This window comes from Lampetra fluviatilis, unplaced genomic scaffold, assembly GCF_964198595.1.
Source record: "Lampetra fluviatilis unplaced genomic scaffold, kcLamFluv1.1 SCAFFOLD_818, whole genome shotgun sequence".
Lineage (NCBI taxonomy): Eukaryota > Metazoa > Chordata > Hyperoartia > Petromyzontiformes > Petromyzontidae > Lampetra > Lampetra fluviatilis.
Window position 1 is genome coordinate 12,917 of NW_027621341.1, and position 18,116 is coordinate 31,032.

Genomic DNA, 18,116 nt, shown 5'->3' on the forward strand with positions numbered 1-18,116 from the left:
CAACATCTCCTAGCCACCGTGATGATGATGAGAGAGAGACACACGAACTCCAAATATACAGCAGCAGGCGTCGTCATCGTCAGGATCGAACCCACGACCTCCTGTAGACCAGGCGAGGTAGTCAACATCTCCTAGCCACCGTGATGATGATGAGAGAGAGACGCAAACTCCAAATATACAGCAGCAGGCGTCGTCAGGGTCGGGATGAACCCACGACCTCCTGCGTACCAGGTGAGGTAGTCAACATCTCGCGGCCAGTGTGATGATGATGATGAGAGAGAGAGACACGCAAACTCCAAATATACAGCAGCAGGCGTCGTCAGGGTCGGGATCGAACCCACGACCTCCTGTAGACCAGGCGAGGTAGTCAACATCTCCTAGCCACCGTGATGATGATGAGAGAGAGACACACGAACTCCAAATATACAGCAGCAGCAGCAGGCGTCGTCAGGGTCGGGATCGAACCCACGACCTCCTGCGTACCAGGCGAGGTCGTCAACATCTCGCGGCCAGCGTGATCAACTCACGTGGAGACATTCGAGGAAGAGGGGCATCCCGTTGAGCATGAGGAAGATTTTGCAGTTGTCCGGAGTCTCATCCGTGATGTTCCACAGAGCACTCCAAGAGAACTCCATCACCTGGTCACACTGCAGACGCACAGAGGGTATCGCTCGCTGTGTGGTGTGAGTCTCTGTGTGTGTGAGTCTGTGTGGGTCTCTGTGAGTCTCTGTGTGAGTCTCTGTGTGTGTGAGTCTGTGTGAGTCTCTGTGGGTCTCTGTGTGAGTCTCTGTGTGTGTGAGTCTGTGTGAGTCTCTGTGGGTCTCTGTGTGTGTGAGTCTGTGTGAGTCTCTGTGGGTCTCTGTGTGTGTGAGTCTCTGTGGGTCTCTGTGTGAGTCTCTGTGTGTGTGAGTCTGTGTGAGTCTCTGTGGGTCTCTGTGTGTGTGAGTCTGTGTGAGTCTCTGTGGGTCTCTGTGTGTGTGAGTCTCTGTGGGTCTCTGTGTGAGTCTCTGTGTGTGTGAGTCTGTGTGAGTCTCTGTGGGTCTCTGTGTGTGTGAGTCTGTGTGAGTCTCTGTGGGTCTCTGTGTGTGTGAGTCTGTGTGGGTCTGTGTGAGTCTCTGTGTGAGTCTCTGTGTGGTGTGAGTCTCTGTGGGTCTCTGTGTGTGTGAGTCTGTGGGTCTCTCTGTGTGTGTGAGTCTCTGTGGGTCTGTGGGTCTCTGTGTGTGTGAGTCTGTGGGTCTCTGTGTGGGTCTCTGTGTGGGTCTCTGTGTGTGAGTCTGTGGGTCTCTGTGTGTGAGTCTGTGGGTCTCTGTGTGTGAGTCTGTGGGTCTCTGTGTGAGTCTGTGTGGGTCTGTGGGTCTCTGTGTGAGTCTGTGTGGGTCTGTGGGTCTCTGTGTGAGTCTGTGGGTCTCTGTGGGTCTCTGTGTGAGTCTCTGTGTGGTGAGTCTCTGTGGGTCTCTGTGTGTGTGAGTCTGTGGGTCTCTGTGTGGTGAGTCTGTGGGTCTCTGTGTGTGAGTCTGTGGGTCTCTGTGTGTGAGTCTGTGGGTCTCTGTGTGAGTCTGTGTGGGTCTGTGGGTCTCTGTGTGAGTCTGTGTGGGTCTGTGGGTCTCTGTGTGAGTCTGTGGGTCTCTGTGGGTCTCTGTGTGAGTCTCTGTGTGGTGAGTCTCTGTGGGTCTCTGTGTGTGTGAGTCTGTGGGTCTCTGTGTGGTGAGTCTGTGGGTCTCTGTGTGGTGAGTCTGTGGGTCTCTGTGTGAGTCTGTGGGTCTCTGTGTGGGTCTCTGTGTGAGTCTGTGGGTCTCTGTGTGGTGAGTCTGTGGGTTTCTGTATGCGAGTCTGTGGGTCTCTGTGTGCGAGTCTGTGGGTCTCTGTGTGAGTCTGTGTGGGTCTCTGTGTGGGTCTCTGTGTGGGTCTCTGTGTGGGTCTCTGTGTGGGTCTCTGTGTGGGTCTCTGTGTGGGTCTCTGTGTGGGTCTCTGTGTGGGTCTCTGTGTGGGTCTCTGTGTGGGTCTCTGTGTGGGTCTCTGTGTAGGTCTATGTGTGGGTCTATGTGTGTGTGAGTCTCTGTGGGTCTCTGTGTGTGTGAGTCTGTGGGTCTCTGTGTGAGTCTCTGTGTGCGTCTCTGGGTCTCTGTGTGTGAGTCTGTGGGTCTCTGTGGGTCTCTGTGTGGGGAGTCTGTGGGTCTCTGTGTGTGAGTCTGTGGGTCTCTGTGGGTCTCTGTGTGGGGAGTCTGTGGGTCTCTGTGTGTGAGTCTGTGGGTCTCTGTGTGTGAGTCTCTGGGTCTCTGTGGGTCTCTGTGTGGGGAGTCTGTGGGTCTCTGTGTGTGAGTCTGTGGGTCTCTGTGTGGGTCTCTGTGTGTAAGTCTGTGGGTCTCTGTGTGAGTCTGTGTGGATCTGTGGGTCTCTGTGTGGGTCTCTGTGTGGGTCTCTGTGTGGGTCTCTGTGTGGGTCTCTGTGTGAGTCTCTGTGTGAGTCTCTGTGTGAGTCTGTGGGTCTCTGTGTGTGGGTCTCTGTGTGAGTCTGTGGGTCTCTGTGTGGTGAGTCTGTGGGTCTCTGTGAGTCTCTGTGGGTCTCTGTGTGTGCAAGTCTGTGGGTCTCTGTGTGAGTCTGTGGGTCTCTGTGTGAGTCTGTGGGTCTCTGTGTGATGAGTCTATGGGTCTCTGTGTGATGAGTCTATGAGTCTCTGTGTGAGTCTATGGGTCTCTGTGTATGAGTCTGTGGGTCTCTGTGGGTCTCTGTGGGTCTGTGTGAGTCTATGAGTCTCTATGTGAGTCTCTGGGTCTCTGTGTGAATCCGTGGGTCTCTGTGTGAGTCCGTGGGTCTCTGTGTGAGTCCGTGGGTCTCTGTGTGAGTCTATGGGTCTCTGTGTGAGTCTGTGGGTCTCTGGAATGGTGAGTGTTTGGGTGAGTGTTTAGGTGAGTGGTGAGTGGTTGGGTGAGTGTTTGGGTGAGTGGTGAGTGTTTGGGTGAGTGGTGAGTGTTTGGGTGAGTGTTTGGGTGAGTGTTTGGGCGAGTGTTTGGGTGAGTGGTGAGTGTTTGGGTGAGTGGTGAGTGGTTGGGTGAGTGTTCGGGTGAGTGGTGAGTGTTTGGGTGAGTGGTGAGTGTTTGGGTGAGTGTTTGGGCGAGTGTTTGGGTGAGTGTTTGGGTGAGTGTTTGGGTGAGTGGTGAGTGTTTGGGTGAGTGGTGAGTGTTTGGGTGAGTGTTTGGGCGAGTGTTTGGGTGAGTGTTTGGGTGAGTGTTTGGGTGAGTGTTTGGGTGAGTGGTGAGTGTTTGGGTGAGTGGTGAGTGTTTGGGTGAGTGTTTGGGTGAGTGTTTGGGTGAGTGTTTGGGTGAGTGTTTGGGTGAGTGTTTGGGTGAGTGGTGAGTGTTTGGGTGAGTGTTTGGGTGAGTGTTTGGGTGAGTGTTTGGGTGAGTGTTTGGGTGAGTGTTTGGGCGAGTGTTTGGGTGAGTGTTTGGGTGAGTGTTTGGGTGAGTGTTTGGGTGAGTGTTTGGGTGAGTGTTTGGGTGAGTGTTTGGGTGAGTGTTTGGGCGAGTGTTTGGGCGAGTGTTTGGGCGAGTGTTTGGGTGAGTGTTTGGGTGAGTGTTTGGGTGAGTGTTTGGGTGAGTGGTGAGTGTTTGGGTGAGTGTTTGGGTGAGTGTTTGGGTGAGTGTTTGGGTGAGTGGTGAGTGTTTGGGTGAGTGTTTGGGTGAGTGTTTGGGTGAGTGTTTGGGTGAGTGGTGAGTGTTTGGGTGAGTGGTGAGTGTTTGGGTGAGTGTTTGGGTGAGTGGTGAGTGTTTGGGTGAGTGTTTGGGCGAGTGTTTGGGTGAGTGTTTGGGTGAGTGTTTGGGTGAGTGTTTGGGTGAGTGTTTGGGTGAGTGGTGAGTGTTTGGGTGAGTGTTTGGGTGAGTGTTTGGGTGAGTGTTTGGGTGAGTGTTTGGGTGAGTGTTTGGGTGAGTGTTTGGGTGAGTGGTGAGTGTTTGGGTGAGTGTTTGGGTGAGTGTTTGGGTGAGTGGTGAGTGTTTGGGTGAGTGTTTGGGTGAGTGGTGAGTGTTTGGGCGAGTGTTTGGGTGAGTTTTTGGGTGAGTGTTTGGGTGAGTGTTTGGGTGAGTGGTGAGTGTTTGGGTGAGTGTTTGGGTGAGTGTTTGGGTGAGTGTTTGGGTGAGTGGTGAGTGTTTGGGTGAGTGTTTGGGTGAGTGTTTGGGTGAGTGGTGAGTGTTTGGGTGAGTGTTTGGGTGAGTGTTTGGGTGAGTGTTTGGGTGAGTGGTGAGTGTTTGGGTGAGTGTTTGGGTGAGTGTTTGGGTGAGTGTTTGGGTGAGTGTTTGGGTGAGTGGTGAGTGTTTGGGTGAGTGTTTGGGTGAGTGTTTGGGTGAGTGTTTGGGTGAGTGGTGAGTGTTTGGGTGAGTGTTTGGGTGAGTGTTTGGGTGAGTGGTGAGTGTTTGGGTGAGTGTTTGGGTGAGTGTTTGGGTGAGTGGTGAGTGTTTGGGTGAGTGTTTGGGTGAGTGTTTGGGTGAGTGTTTGGGTGAGTGGTGAGTGTTTGGGTGAGTGGTGAGTGTTTGGGTGAGTGTTTGGGTGAGTGGTGAGTGTTTGGGTGAGTGTTTGGGCGAGTGTTTGGGTGAGTGTTTGGGTGAGTGTTTGGGTGAGTGGTGAGTGGTGAGTGTTTGGGTGAGTGTTTGGGTGAGTGTTTGGGTGAGTGTTTGGGTGAGTGGTGAGTGTTTGGGTGAGTGTTTGGGTGAGTGTTTGGGTGAGTGGTGAGTGTTTGGGTGAGTGTTTGGGCGAGTGTTTGGGTGAGTGTTTGGGTGAGTGTTTGGGTGAGTGTTTGGGTGAGTGTTTGGGTGAGTGGTGAGTGTTTGGGTGAGTGTTTGGGTGAGTGTTTGGGTGAGTGTTTGGGTGAGTGTTTGGGCGAGTGTTTGGGTGAGTGTTTGGGTGAGTGTTTGGGTGAGTGGTGAGTGTTTGGGTGAGTGGTGAGTGTTTGGGTGAGTGTTTGGGTGAGTGTTTGGGTGAGTGTTTGGGTGAGTGTTTGGGTGAGTGGTGAGTGTTTGGGTGAGTGTTTGGGTGAGTGGGTGAGTGTGTGGGCGACTGTTTGGGCGAGTGTTTGGGTGAGTGGTGAGTGTTTGGGTGAGTGTTTGGGTGAGTGGGTGAGTGGGTGAGTGTGTGGGCGAGTGTTTGGGTGAGTGTTTGGGTGAGTGTTTGGGTGAGTGTTTGGGTGAGTGTTTGGGTGAGTGGTGAGTGTTTGGGTGAGTGTTTGGGTGAGTGTTTGGGTGAGTGTTTGGGTGAGTGTTTGGGTGAGTGGTGAGTGTTTGGGCGAGTGTTTGGGCGAGTGTTTGGGTGAGTGGTGAGTGTTTGGGTGAGTGGGTGAGTGTGTGGGCGAGTGTTTGGGCGAGTGTTTGGGTGAGTGGTGAGTGTTTGGGTGAGTGTTTGGGTGAGTGTTTGGGTGAGTGGGTGAGTGTGTGGGCGAGTGTTTGGGTGAGTGTTTGGGTGAGTGTTTGGGTGAGTGTTTGGGTGAGTGGTGAGTGTTTGGGTGAGTGTTTGGGTGAGTGTTTGGGTGAGTGTTTGGGTGAGTGTTTGGGTGAGTGGTGAGTGTTTGGGCGAGTGTTTGGGCGAGTGTTTGGGTGAGTGGTGAGTGTTTGGGTGAGTGTTTGGGTGAGTGTTTGGGTGAGTGGGTGAGTGTGTGGGCGAGTGTTTGGGTAAGTGTTTGGGTGAGTGTTTGGGTGAGTGGTGAGTGTTTGGGTGAGTGTTTGGGTGAGTGTTTGGGTGAGTGGGTGAGTGTGTGGGCGAGTGTTTGGGTGAGTGTTTGGGTGAGTGTTTGGGTGAGTGTTTGGGTGAGTGGTGAGTGTTTGGGTGAGTGTTTGGGTGAGTGTTTGGGTGAGTGTTTGGGTGAGTGGTGAGTGTTTGGGCGAGTGTTTGGGCGAGTGTTTGGGTGAGTGGTGAGTGTTTGGGTGAGTGGGTGAGTGTGTGGGCGAGTGTTTGGGCGAGTGTTTGGGTGAGTGGTGAGTGTTTGGGTGAGTGTTTGGGTGAGTGTTTGGGTGAGTGGGTGAGTGTGTGGGCGAGTGTTTGGGTGAGTGTTTGGGTGAGTGTTTGGGTGAGTGTTTGGGTGAGTGGTGAGTGTTTGGGTGAGTGTTTGGGTGAGTGTTTGGGTGAGTGTTTGGGTGAGTGGTGAGTGTTTGGGCGAGTGTTTGGGCGAGTGTTTGGGTGAGTGGTGAGTGTTTGGGTGAGTGTTTGGGTGAGTGTTTGGGTGAGTGGGTGAGTGTGTGGGCGAGTGTTTGGGTGAGTGTTTGGGTGAGTGTTTGGGTGAGTGTTTGGGTGAGTGGTGAGTGTTTGGGTGAGTGTTTGGGTGAGTGTTTGGGTGAGTGGGTGAGTGTGTGGGCGAGTGTTTGGGTGAGTGTTTGGGTGAGTGTTTGGGTGAGTGTTTGGGTGAGTGGTGAGTGTTTGGGTGAGTGTTTGGGTGAGTGTTTGGGTGAGTGTTTGGGTGAGTGGTGAGTGTTTGGGCGAGTGTTTGGGCGAGTGTTTGGGTGAGTGGTGAGTGTTTGGGTGAGTGGGTGAGTGTGTGGGCGAGTGTTTGGGCGAGTGTTTGGGTGAGTGGTGAGTGTTTGGGTGAGTGTTTGGGTGAGTGTTTGGGTGAGTGGGTGAGTGTGTGGGCGAGTGTTTGGGTGAGTGTTTGGGTGAGTGTTTGGGTGAGTGGTGAGTGTTTGGGTGAGTGTTTGGGTGAGTGTTTGGGTGAGTGTTTGGGTGAGTGTTTGGGTGAGTGTTTGGGTGAGTGGTGAGTGTTTGGGCGAGTGTTTGGGCGAGTGTTTGGGTGAGTGGTGAGTGTTTGGGTGAGTGTTTGGGTGAGTGTTTGGGTGAGTGGGTGAGTGTGTGGGCGAGTGTTTGGGTGAGTGTTTGGGTGAGTGTTTGGGTGAGTGGTGAGTGTTTGGGTGAGTGTTTGGGTGAGTGTTTGGGTGAGTGGGTGAGTGTGTGGGCGAGTGTTTGGGTGAGTGTTTGGGTGAGTGTTTGGGTGAGTGTTTGGGTGAGTGGTGAGTGTTTGGGTGAGTGTTTGGGTGAGTGTTTGGGTGAGTGTTTGGGTGAGTGTTTGGGTGAGTGGTGAGTGTTTGGGCGAGTGTTTGGGCGAGTGTTTGGGTGAGTGTTGAGCGGCTGCTGGTTCCTCACCGTCTTCCTCAGCAGGCGATACCGGATGATCTTCATCATTGTCTGCATGACACACACACAGACACAGACAAAGGTCCCCCGTGTAGCCTCAACAGACTGCAGGGGCAAGTGCTGCTGGTGGTAGCAGCAGCAGCGCCTACACACAGACAAAGATCCCCCGTGTAGCCTCTAACAGACTGTAGGGGCAAGTGCTGTTAGCAAGTAGCAGCAGCGCCTATGAAGGCTACCGGCACTGTGGCACACACAGAGGGGGTGGGTGGCCAGCACCACGCCCGGCCGCCTTTGTCTCCCCAGTGGCGATGTTTACTACACACACAGCACCAGGTAACTCATTTGAGGCTGAGTCGACCTAGGGGAGGCCGAGGACCGGTTCAGATAATCTTTGTCACTCGTGGTGGTGGACGATGATGATGATGGTGATGATGGTGATGATGATGATGGTGACGATGATGATGATGATGATGACGATGATGATGGTGATGATGATGGTGATGATGGTGATGATGATGATGGTGACGATGATGGCGATGATGATGACGATGATGATGGTGATGATGATGGTGATGATGACGATGATGGTGACGATGATGATGATGATGGTGACGATGACGATGATGATGATGGTGACGATGATGATGATGGTGACGATGATGATGGTGACGATGATGATGATGATGACGATGATGATGATGGTGACGATGATGATGATGGTGACGATGACGATGATGGTGACGTTGATGATGACGACGATGATGATGACGACAATGATGATGACGACAATGATGACAATGATGACGACAATGATGATGATGACGACAATGATGACGATGATGGTGACGACGACGACGACAACAACAACAAAACAACAACACCACCACCTCCACCCCACCTCCCCGCTCACCCGCACAAACCCCATGCGCCCGACGGCCTCCTTGTGCGCGTGGTCGACCTGGCACACGAGCGCGTTGCACAGGTGCACGGCGATGCGCTGCACAGAGTCTTGCGTGGGCTGCTGCAGGATGGCGAGTAGCAGGCGAGTGGCGCGTCCGTACGCAAACTCCAGCTCCTCGGGCACCCCAAAGTTGCACAGCGTCAGGCAACAATTGCGTTGCACCTGGGCGGGGCGGGGGAGAGAGGTGGTGGTGACGGTGGTGACGGTGGTGACGGTGGTGGCGGTGGTGACGGTGGTGGTGACGGTGGTGACGGTGGTGGCGGTGGTGGTGACGGTGACGGTGGTGGCGGTGATGGTGGTGGTGGTGGTGGTGACGGTGGTGGTGACGGTGGTGACGGTGGTGGTGGTGGTGACGGTGGTGGCGGTGGTGGTGGTGGTGACGGTGGTGGCGGTGGTGGCGGTGACGGTGGCGGTGGTGACAGTGGTGACGGTGGTGACGGTGGTGGTAACGGTGGTGGTGGTGACAGTGACGGTGGTGACGGTGGTGGTGACGGTGGTGGCGGTGGTGGTGGTGGTGGTGACGTTGGTGACGGTGGTGGTAACGGTGGTGGTGGTGACAGTGACGGTGGTGACGGTGGTGGTGGTGGTGACGGTGGTGGCGGTGGTGGCGGTGACGGTGGCGGTGGTGACAGTGGTGACGGTGGTGACGGTGGTGGTAACGGTGGTGGTGGTGACAGTGACGGTGGTGACGGTGGTGGTGACGGTGGTGGCGGTGGTGGTGGTGGTGGTGACGTTGGTGACGGTGGTGGTAACGGTGGTGGTGGTGACAGTGACGGTGGTGACGGTGGTGGTGACGGTGGTGGCGGTGGTGGTGGTGGTGGTGACGTTGGTGACGGTGGTGGTAACGGTGGTGGTGGTGACAGTGACGGTGGTGACGGTGGTGGTGGTCGTGATGACGGTGGTGATGATAACGGTGACGGTGGTGGTGACGGCAACAGCGATGGTGACGATGGTGACGATGACGATAACCCACACACACACCACACACACCACACTCACCACACTCACCACAGACACCACACTCACCACACACACACACCACACACACCACAAACTCACCGTAACCTCTTGGTAGGCCTCCATGCCGATGAGAACCACCGACAGGACACCACACACACACACCACACACACACCACACCACACACACACACCACACACACACCACACACACACCACACCACACACACACACCACACACACACCACACACACACCACACACACACCACACACACACCACACCACACACCACACACACACCACACACACACCACACCACACACACCACACACATCACACACACCACACACACACCACACCACACACACCACACACATCACACACACCACACACACACCACACACACACCACACACACACCACACACACACCACACACACACCACACACCACACACACACTACACACACCACACACACTACACACCACACACCACACACACCACACACCACACACACCACACACACCACACACCACACACACACCACACACCACACACACACCACACACACCACACACCACACACACCACACACACCACACCACACACCACACACACACTACACACACCACACACACACCACACACACCACACACACCACACACACCACACACACCACACACCACACACACCACACACACCACACACACACCACACACACCCCACACACCACACACACACCACACACACACCACACACACTACACACACACTACACACACCACACACCACACACACCACACACACCACACCACACACACCACACACCACACACACACCACACACCACACACACCACACACCACACCACACACACTACACACACCACACACACACCACACACACCACACACCACACACACCACACACCACACACACCACACTCACCACACACACACACACCACACACCACACACACCACACACACCACACACACACACCACACACACACACACACCACACACACACACCACACACACCACACACACACACCACACACACCACACACACACCACACACACCACACACACCACACACACACACCACACACACCACACACACACCACACACACCACACACACACCACACACACCACACACACCACACACACCACACACACACCACAAACTCACCGTGACCTCCTGGTAGGCCTCCATGCCGTTGAGGACCACCGACAGGACACACACTACACACACCACACACCACACACCACACACACCACACACACCACACACCACACACACCACACACACACCACACACACCACACACACCACACACACCACACACCACACACACCACACACACACCACACACACCACACACACCACACACACACCACAGACACCACACACACACACACCACACTCACCACACACACCACACACACCACACACACTACACACACACACACCACACACACACACCACACACACCACACACCCCACAAACACCACACACACACCACACCACACACACCACACACACACCACACCACACACCACACACACCACACACACCACACACCACACACACCACACACACCACACACACACCACACCACACACCACACACACCACACACACCACACACACCACACACACCACACACACACCACACACACACACCACACACACCACACACACCACACACACCACACACCACACACCACACACACCACACACACCACACACACACCACACACACACACCACACACACACACACACCACACACACACACCACACACACCACACACACCACACACACACCACACACACCACACACACCACACACACACCACACACACACACCACACACACACACCACACACCACACACACACCACACACACCACACACACCACACACACACCACACACACCACACACCACACACACACACCACACACACACACCACACACACCACACACACACCACACACACCACACACACCACACACACACCACACACACACCACACACCACACACACCACACACACACCACACACCACACACACCACACACACACACCACACACACCACACACCACACACACCACACACACCACACACACACCACACACACCACACACACCACACACACACCACACACACACCACACACCACACACACACCACACACACACCACACACCACACACACCACACACACACACCACACACACCACACACCACACACACCACACACACACCACACACCCCACAAACTCACCGTGACCTCCTGGTAGGCCTCCATGCCGTTGAGGACCACCGACAGGACCTGTCGCCGGAGGGTCTCCGGGTGCTCAGCGCGATACTCGCTGCCCGTCAGGTAGAAGAGGGCCGCACTACCCGTCACCTGCACGTGGCGGTTGTAGCGGTGGCGACGGAGCGCGCTCACCACCAACTGGGGTGGGGCAGGGTGGGGGGGGTGGGAGGGTGGGTGGGTGGGGGGGTGGGGGGGTGGGTGGGTGGGGGGGTGAGTGGGGGGCAAGGGGGGGGAGGGTGGGGGGCAGGGGGGGGAGGGTGGGTGGGTTTGGGGGGAGGGTGGGGGGCAGGGGGGGGGAGGGTGGGGGGCAGGGGGGGGGAGGGTGGGTGGGTTTGGGGGGAGGGTGGGGGGCAGGGGGGGGGAGGGTGGGGGGCAGGGGGGGGGAGGGTGGGAGGGTGGGGGGGGAGGGTGGGAGGGTGGGAGGGTGGGGGGGGGAGGGTGGGAGGGTGGGAGGGTGGGTGGGAGGGTGAGTGGGTGAGTGGGAGGGTGAGTGGGACGGTGGGTGTGAGGGTGAGTGGGAGGGTGAGTGGGAGGGTGGGTGGGAGGGTGAGTGGGAGGGTGGGAGGGTGGGAGGGTGGGTGGGAGGGTGAGTGGGAGAGTGGGAGGATGGAGGGCGAGTGGGTGAGGGAGCGAGCGGGCGAGCGAGCGAGTGACCGAGTGAGTGAGCGGACGGCCGAGTGAGTGAGCGGGCGAGCGAGTGAGTGGGCGAGCGAGCGAGTGAGTGGGCGAGCGGGCGAGCGAGTGGGCGGGCGGACGAGCGAGCGAATTGGTGAGCGGACGGGTGAGCGAGCGAGCGAGTGAGCGAGCGAGTGAGCGAGCGAGGGGGCGAGTGAGTGAGTGAGAGAGCGAGCGAAGCGAGTGAGCGGGCGCCACCTGCAGTGCGCGTAGGGGCTGCTGGCAGCGCGATATGCGTGCCAGCACAAGTGAGTGAGTGAGTGAGCGAGCGAAGTGAGCGAAGTGAGCGAGTGAGCGAGTGAATGAGTGAGCGAGTGAGTGAGCGAAGTGAGCGAGTGAATGAGTGAGTAAGCGAGCGAATGAGTGAGTGAGCGAGTGAATGAGTGAGCGAAGTGAGCGAGTGAATGAGTGAGTGAGCGAGCGAGTGAGCGAGTGAGTGAGTGAGCGAAGTGAGCGAGTGAATGAGTGAGTGAGTGAGTGAGTGAGCGAGTGAGCGAGCAAGTGAGCGAGTGAATGAGCGAGTGAGCGAGTGAATGAGTGAGCGAGTGAGCGAGTGAATGAGTGAGTGAGCGAGCGAGTGAGCGAGTGAGTGAGTGAGCGAAGTGAGCGAGTGAATGAGTGAGCGAGTGAGCGAGTGAATGAGCGAGTGAGCGAGCAAGTGAGCGAGTGAATGAGTGAGTAAGCGAGCGAATGAGTGAGTGAGTGAGTGAGCGAGTGAATGAGTGAGCGAGTGAGCGAGTGAATGAGCGAGTGAGCGAGCAAGTGAGCGAGTGAATGAGTGAGTAAGCGAGCGAATGAGTGAGTGAGCGAGTGAGCGAGTGAATGAGTGAGCGAGTGAGCGAGTGAATGAGTGAGTGAGCGAGCGAGTGAGCGAGTGAGTGAGTGAGCGAGTGAGCGAGTGAATGAGTGAGTGAGTGAGTGAGTGAGCAAGTGAGCGAGTGAATGAGCGAGTGAGCGAGTGAATGAGTGAGCGAGTGAGCGAGTGAATGAGTGAGTGAGCGAGCGAGTGAGCGAGTGAGTGAGTGAGCGAGTGAATGAGTGAGCGAAGTGAGCGAGTGAATGAGCGAGTGAGCGAGCAAGTGAGCGAGTGAATGAGTGAGTAAGCGAGCGAATGAGTGAGTGAGTGAGCGAGTGAATGAGTGAGCGAAGTGAGCGAGTGAATGAGCGAGTGAGCGAGCAAGTGAGCGAGTGAATGAGTGAGTAAGCGAGCGAATGAGTGAGTGAGCGAGTGAGCGAGTGAATGAGTGAGCGATGTGAGCGAGTGAATGAGTGAGTGAGCGAGCGAGTGAGCGAGTGAGTGAGTGAGCGAGTGAGTGAGTGAATGAGTGAGTGAGTGAGTGAGTGAGCGGAGTGAATGAGCGAGCGAGCGAGTGAGTGAGCGAGGCGAGCGAGTGAATGAGTGAGTGAGCGAGCGGAGTGAGTGAGTGAGTGAGCGAGCGAGTGAGTGAGCACCACCTGCAGTGCGCGTAGGGGCTGCTGGCAGCGCGATATGCGTGCCAGCACGAGTGAGTGAGCGAGCGAGCGAGCGAGCGAGCGAGTGAATGAGTGAGCGAGTGAGTGACCGAGTGAGCGAGCGGAGTGAGTGAGTGAGTGAGCGACACCTGCAGTGCGCGTAGGGGCTGCTGGCAGCGCGATATGCGTGCCAGCACGAGTGAGTGAGCGAGCGAGCGAGTGAGTGAATGAGCGGGTGAGCGAGTGAGTGAGTGAGTGACCGAGTGAGCGAGCGAGTGAGTGAGTGAGTGAGTGAGCGAGTGAGCGAGTGAGTGAGTGAGCGGGTGAGCGAGTGAGTGAGTGAGTGACCGAAGTGAGCGAGCGAGTGAGTGAGTGAGTGACCGAGTGAGCGAGCGAGTGAGTGAGTGAGTGAGTGAGCGAGTGAGTGAGTGAGTGACCGAGTGAGCGAGCGAGTGAGTGAGTGAGTGAGCGAGCGAGTGAGCGAGTGAGTGAGCGAGCGAGTGAGCGAGTGAGCGAGTGGGCGAGTGAGTGAGTGAGTGAGTGAGCGAGCGAGTGAATGAGTGAGTGAGCGAGCGAGCGAGCGAGGTGAGCGAGCGAGCGAGTGAGTGAGTGAGTGAGCGAGTGAGTGAGTGAGTGACCGAAGTGAGCGAGCGAGTGAGTGAGTGAGTGAGCGAGCGAGTGAGCGAGTGAGTGAGCGAGCGAGTGAGCGAAGTGAGCGAGTGGGCGAGTGAGTGAGTGAGTGAGTGAGCGAGCGAGTGAATGAGTGAGTGAGCGAGCGAGCGAGCGAGTGAGCGAGCGAGTGAGTGAGTGAGTGAGTGAGCGAGTGAGTGAGTGAGTGACCGAGTGAGCGAGCGAGTGAGTGAGTGAGTGAGCGAGCGAGTGAGCGAGTGAGTGAGCGAGCGAGTGAGCGAGTGAGCGAGGTGGGCGAGTGAGTGAGTGAGTGAGCGAGCGAGTGAATGAGTGAGTGAGCGAGCGAGCGAGCGAGTGAGCGAGCGAGCGAGTGAGCGAACGAGCGAGTGAATGAGTGAGTGAGCGAGCGGAGTGAGTGAGTGAGCGAGCGAGTGAGTGAGTGAGTGAGTGAGTGAGCGACACCTGCAGTGCGCGTAGTGGCTGCTGGCAGCGCGATATGCGTGCCAGCACGAGTGAGTGAGCGAGCGAGTGAGTGAATGAGCGGGTGAGCGAGTGAGTGAGTGAGTGACCGAGTGAGCGAGCGAGCGAGTGAGTGAGTGAGCGAGCGAGCGAGCGAGCGAGTGAGCGAGCGAGTGAGCGAGTGAGTGAATGAGCGAGCGAAGTGAGCGAGCGAGCGAGTGAGTGAGTGAGTGAGCGAGCGGAGTGAGTGAGTGAGTGAGCGAGTGAGTGAGTGAGCGACACCTGCAGTGCGCGTAGGGGCTGCTGGCAGCGTGATACGCGTGCCAGCACGAGTGAGTGAGCGAGCGAGCGAGTGAGTGAGTGAGTGAGCGAGTGAGCGAGCGGAGTGAGTGAGTGAGTGAGTGAGCGACACCTGCAGTGCGCGTAGGGGCTGCTGGCAGCGTGATACGCGTGCCAGCACAAGTGAGTGAGTGAGCGAGTGAGCGAGCGAGCGAGTGAGTGAATGAGCGGGTGAGCGAGTGAGTGAGTGAGTGACCGAGTGAGTGAGCGAGCGGAGTGAGTAAGTGAGTGAGTGAGTGAGTGGGTGAGCGAGTGAGTGAGTGAGCGACACCTGCAGTGCGCGTAGGGGCTGCTGGCAGCGTGATACGCGTGCCAGCACGAGTGAGTGAGTGAGTGAGTGAGCGAGTGAGTGAGTGAGCGACACCTGCAGTGCGCGTAGGGGCTGCTGGCAGCGTGATACGCGTGCCAGCACGAGTGAGTGAGCGAGCGGAGTGAGTAAGTGAGTGAGTGAGTGAGTGGGTGAGCGAGTGAGTGAGTGAGCGACACCTGCAGTGCGCGTAGGGGCTGCTGGCAGCGTGATACGCGTGCCAGCACGAGTGAGTGAGTGAGCGAGCGAGTGGGTGAGTGAGTGAGCGAGCGGAGTGAGTGGGTGAGTGAGTGAGTGAGCGACACCTGCAGTGCGCGTAGGGGCTGCTGGCAGCGTGATACGCGTGCCAGCACGAGTGAGTGAGTGAGTGAGTAAGTGAGTGAGTGAGTGAGTGGGTGAGTGAGTGAGTGAGTGAGTGAGCGAGTGAGCGAGCGAGTGAGTGAGTGACCGAGTGAGCGAGCGAGTGAGTGAGTGAGTGAGTGAGCGAGCGAGCGAGTGAGCGAGCGAGTGAGTGAGTGAGCGACACCTGCAGTGCGCGTAGGGGCTGCTGGCAGCGTGATACGCGTGCCAGCACGAGTGAGTGAGTGAGTGAGCGACACCTGCAGTGCGCGTAGGGGCTGCTGGCAGCGTGATACGCGTGCCAGCACGAGTGAGTGAGTGAGTGAGTGAGCGACACCTGCAGTGCGCGTAGGGGCTGCTGGCAGCGTGATACGCGTGCCAGCACGAGTGAGTGAGTGAGTGAGTGAGCGGAGTGAGCGAGTGAGTGAGTGAGTGAGCGAGTGAGCGAGCGGAGTGAGTGAGTGAGTGAGTGAGTGAGCGACACCTGCAGTGCGCGTAGGGGCTGCTGGCAGCGTGATACGCGTGCCAGCACGAAGAGGCAGTTGATGGCGGTGGAGGCCACCTCAGGCCTCAGGTCGGTGTAGGCCTCAATGGCGTTGAGCACGTGGGCCTCACTCTCCTCGCCCGTCACCTGCACGGCGGCACGTGTACACACACACACATACACACACACGTACACACACATGCACACACACGTACACACAGACACACACATGCACACACACGTACACGCAGACACACACGTACACGCAGACACACACACGTACACGCAGACACACACATGCACACACACGTACACGCAGACACACAGACACACACATGCACACACACGTACACGCAGACACACACATGCACACACACGTACACACACATACACACACACGTACACGCAGACACACACATACACACACACGTACACGCAGACACACACATACACACACACGTACACGCAGACACACACATGCACACACGCACGTACACACAGACACACACATGCACACACACGTACACGCAGACACACACATGCACACACACGTACACACACATACACACACACGTACACGCAGACACACACATACACACACACGTACACGCAGACACACACACGCACACACACACGTACACACACACGTACACACATGCACACACACGTACACACATGCACACACACGTACACACACACGTACACACACACGTACACACATACACACACACGTACACACATGCACACACACGTACACACACACGTACACACACACGTACACACACACGTACACACAGACACACACACGTACACACACACGTACACACAGACACACACATACACACACACGTACACACAGACACACACATGCACACACACGTACACGCAGACACACACATACACACACATACACACACACGTACACGCAGACACACACGTACACGCAGACACACACATGCACACACACGTACACGCAGACACACAGACACACACATGCACACACACGTACACGCAGACACACACATGCACACACACGTACACGCAGACACACACATACACACACGTACACGCAGACACACACATGCACACGCACGTACACGCAGACACACACATACAGACACGTACACGCAGACACACACATGCACACGCACGTACACACAGACACACGTACACACAGACACACACATACACACGCACGTACACACAGACACACGTACACACAGACACACACATACACACGCACGTACACGCAGACACACACATGCACACACACGTACACGCAGACACACACACGTACACGCAGACACACACATGCACACACACGTACACGCAGACACACACGTGCACACGCACGTACACACAGACACACGTACACACAGACACACACGTACTCACACACACACGCAGACACACACACACACACACAGACACACACGTACTCACACACACACGTACACACACACACACGTACACACAGACACAGACGTACTCACACACGCACGCAGACACACACACACGTACACACAGACACACACGTACTCACACACGCACGCAGACACACACACACGTACACACAGACACACACGTACTCACACACACACGTACACACACACACACGTACACACACACACACACAGACACACGTACACACACACACGTACACACACACGCAGACACACACACACGTACACACAGACACACACGTACTCACACACACACGCAGACACACACACGTACACACAGACACACACGTACTCACACACGCACGCAGACACACACACGTACACACAGACACACACGTACTCACACACGCACGCAGACACACACACACGTACACACGTACACGCAGACACACACATGCACACACACGTACACGCAGACACACACATACACACACACGTACACGCAGACACACACATACACACACACGTACACGCAGACACACACATGCACACACACGTACACGCAGACACACACGTACACGCAGACACACACATGCACACACACGTACACGCAGACACACACATACACACACACGTACACGCAGACACACACATGCACACACACGTACACGCAGACACACACATGC

General features: G+C 56.3%; 1 protein-coding gene across 1 annotated transcript in view; it reads right to left on the reverse strand.

The window, feature by feature from the left end:
• Nucleotides 1–18,116, reverse strand: part of ZER1 (zyg-11 related cell cycle regulator) — a gene marked incomplete at its 5' end in the record, with an annotated part of 38,190 nt that overhangs the window by 11,650 nt on the left and 8,424 nt on the right. The window contains 5 exons of the mRNA XM_078885450.1: nucleotides 528–647; nucleotides 7,114–7,155; nucleotides 8,015–8,227; nucleotides 11,307–11,480; nucleotides 16,028–16,174. Of these exons, the coding sequence (XP_078741576.1) occupies nucleotides 528–647; nucleotides 7,114–7,155; nucleotides 8,015–8,227; nucleotides 11,307–11,480; nucleotides 16,028–16,174 (696 nt within the window). The remainder of the gene's footprint in view (nucleotides 1–527; nucleotides 648–7,113; nucleotides 7,156–8,014; nucleotides 8,228–11,306; nucleotides 11,481–16,027; nucleotides 16,175–18,116) is intronic.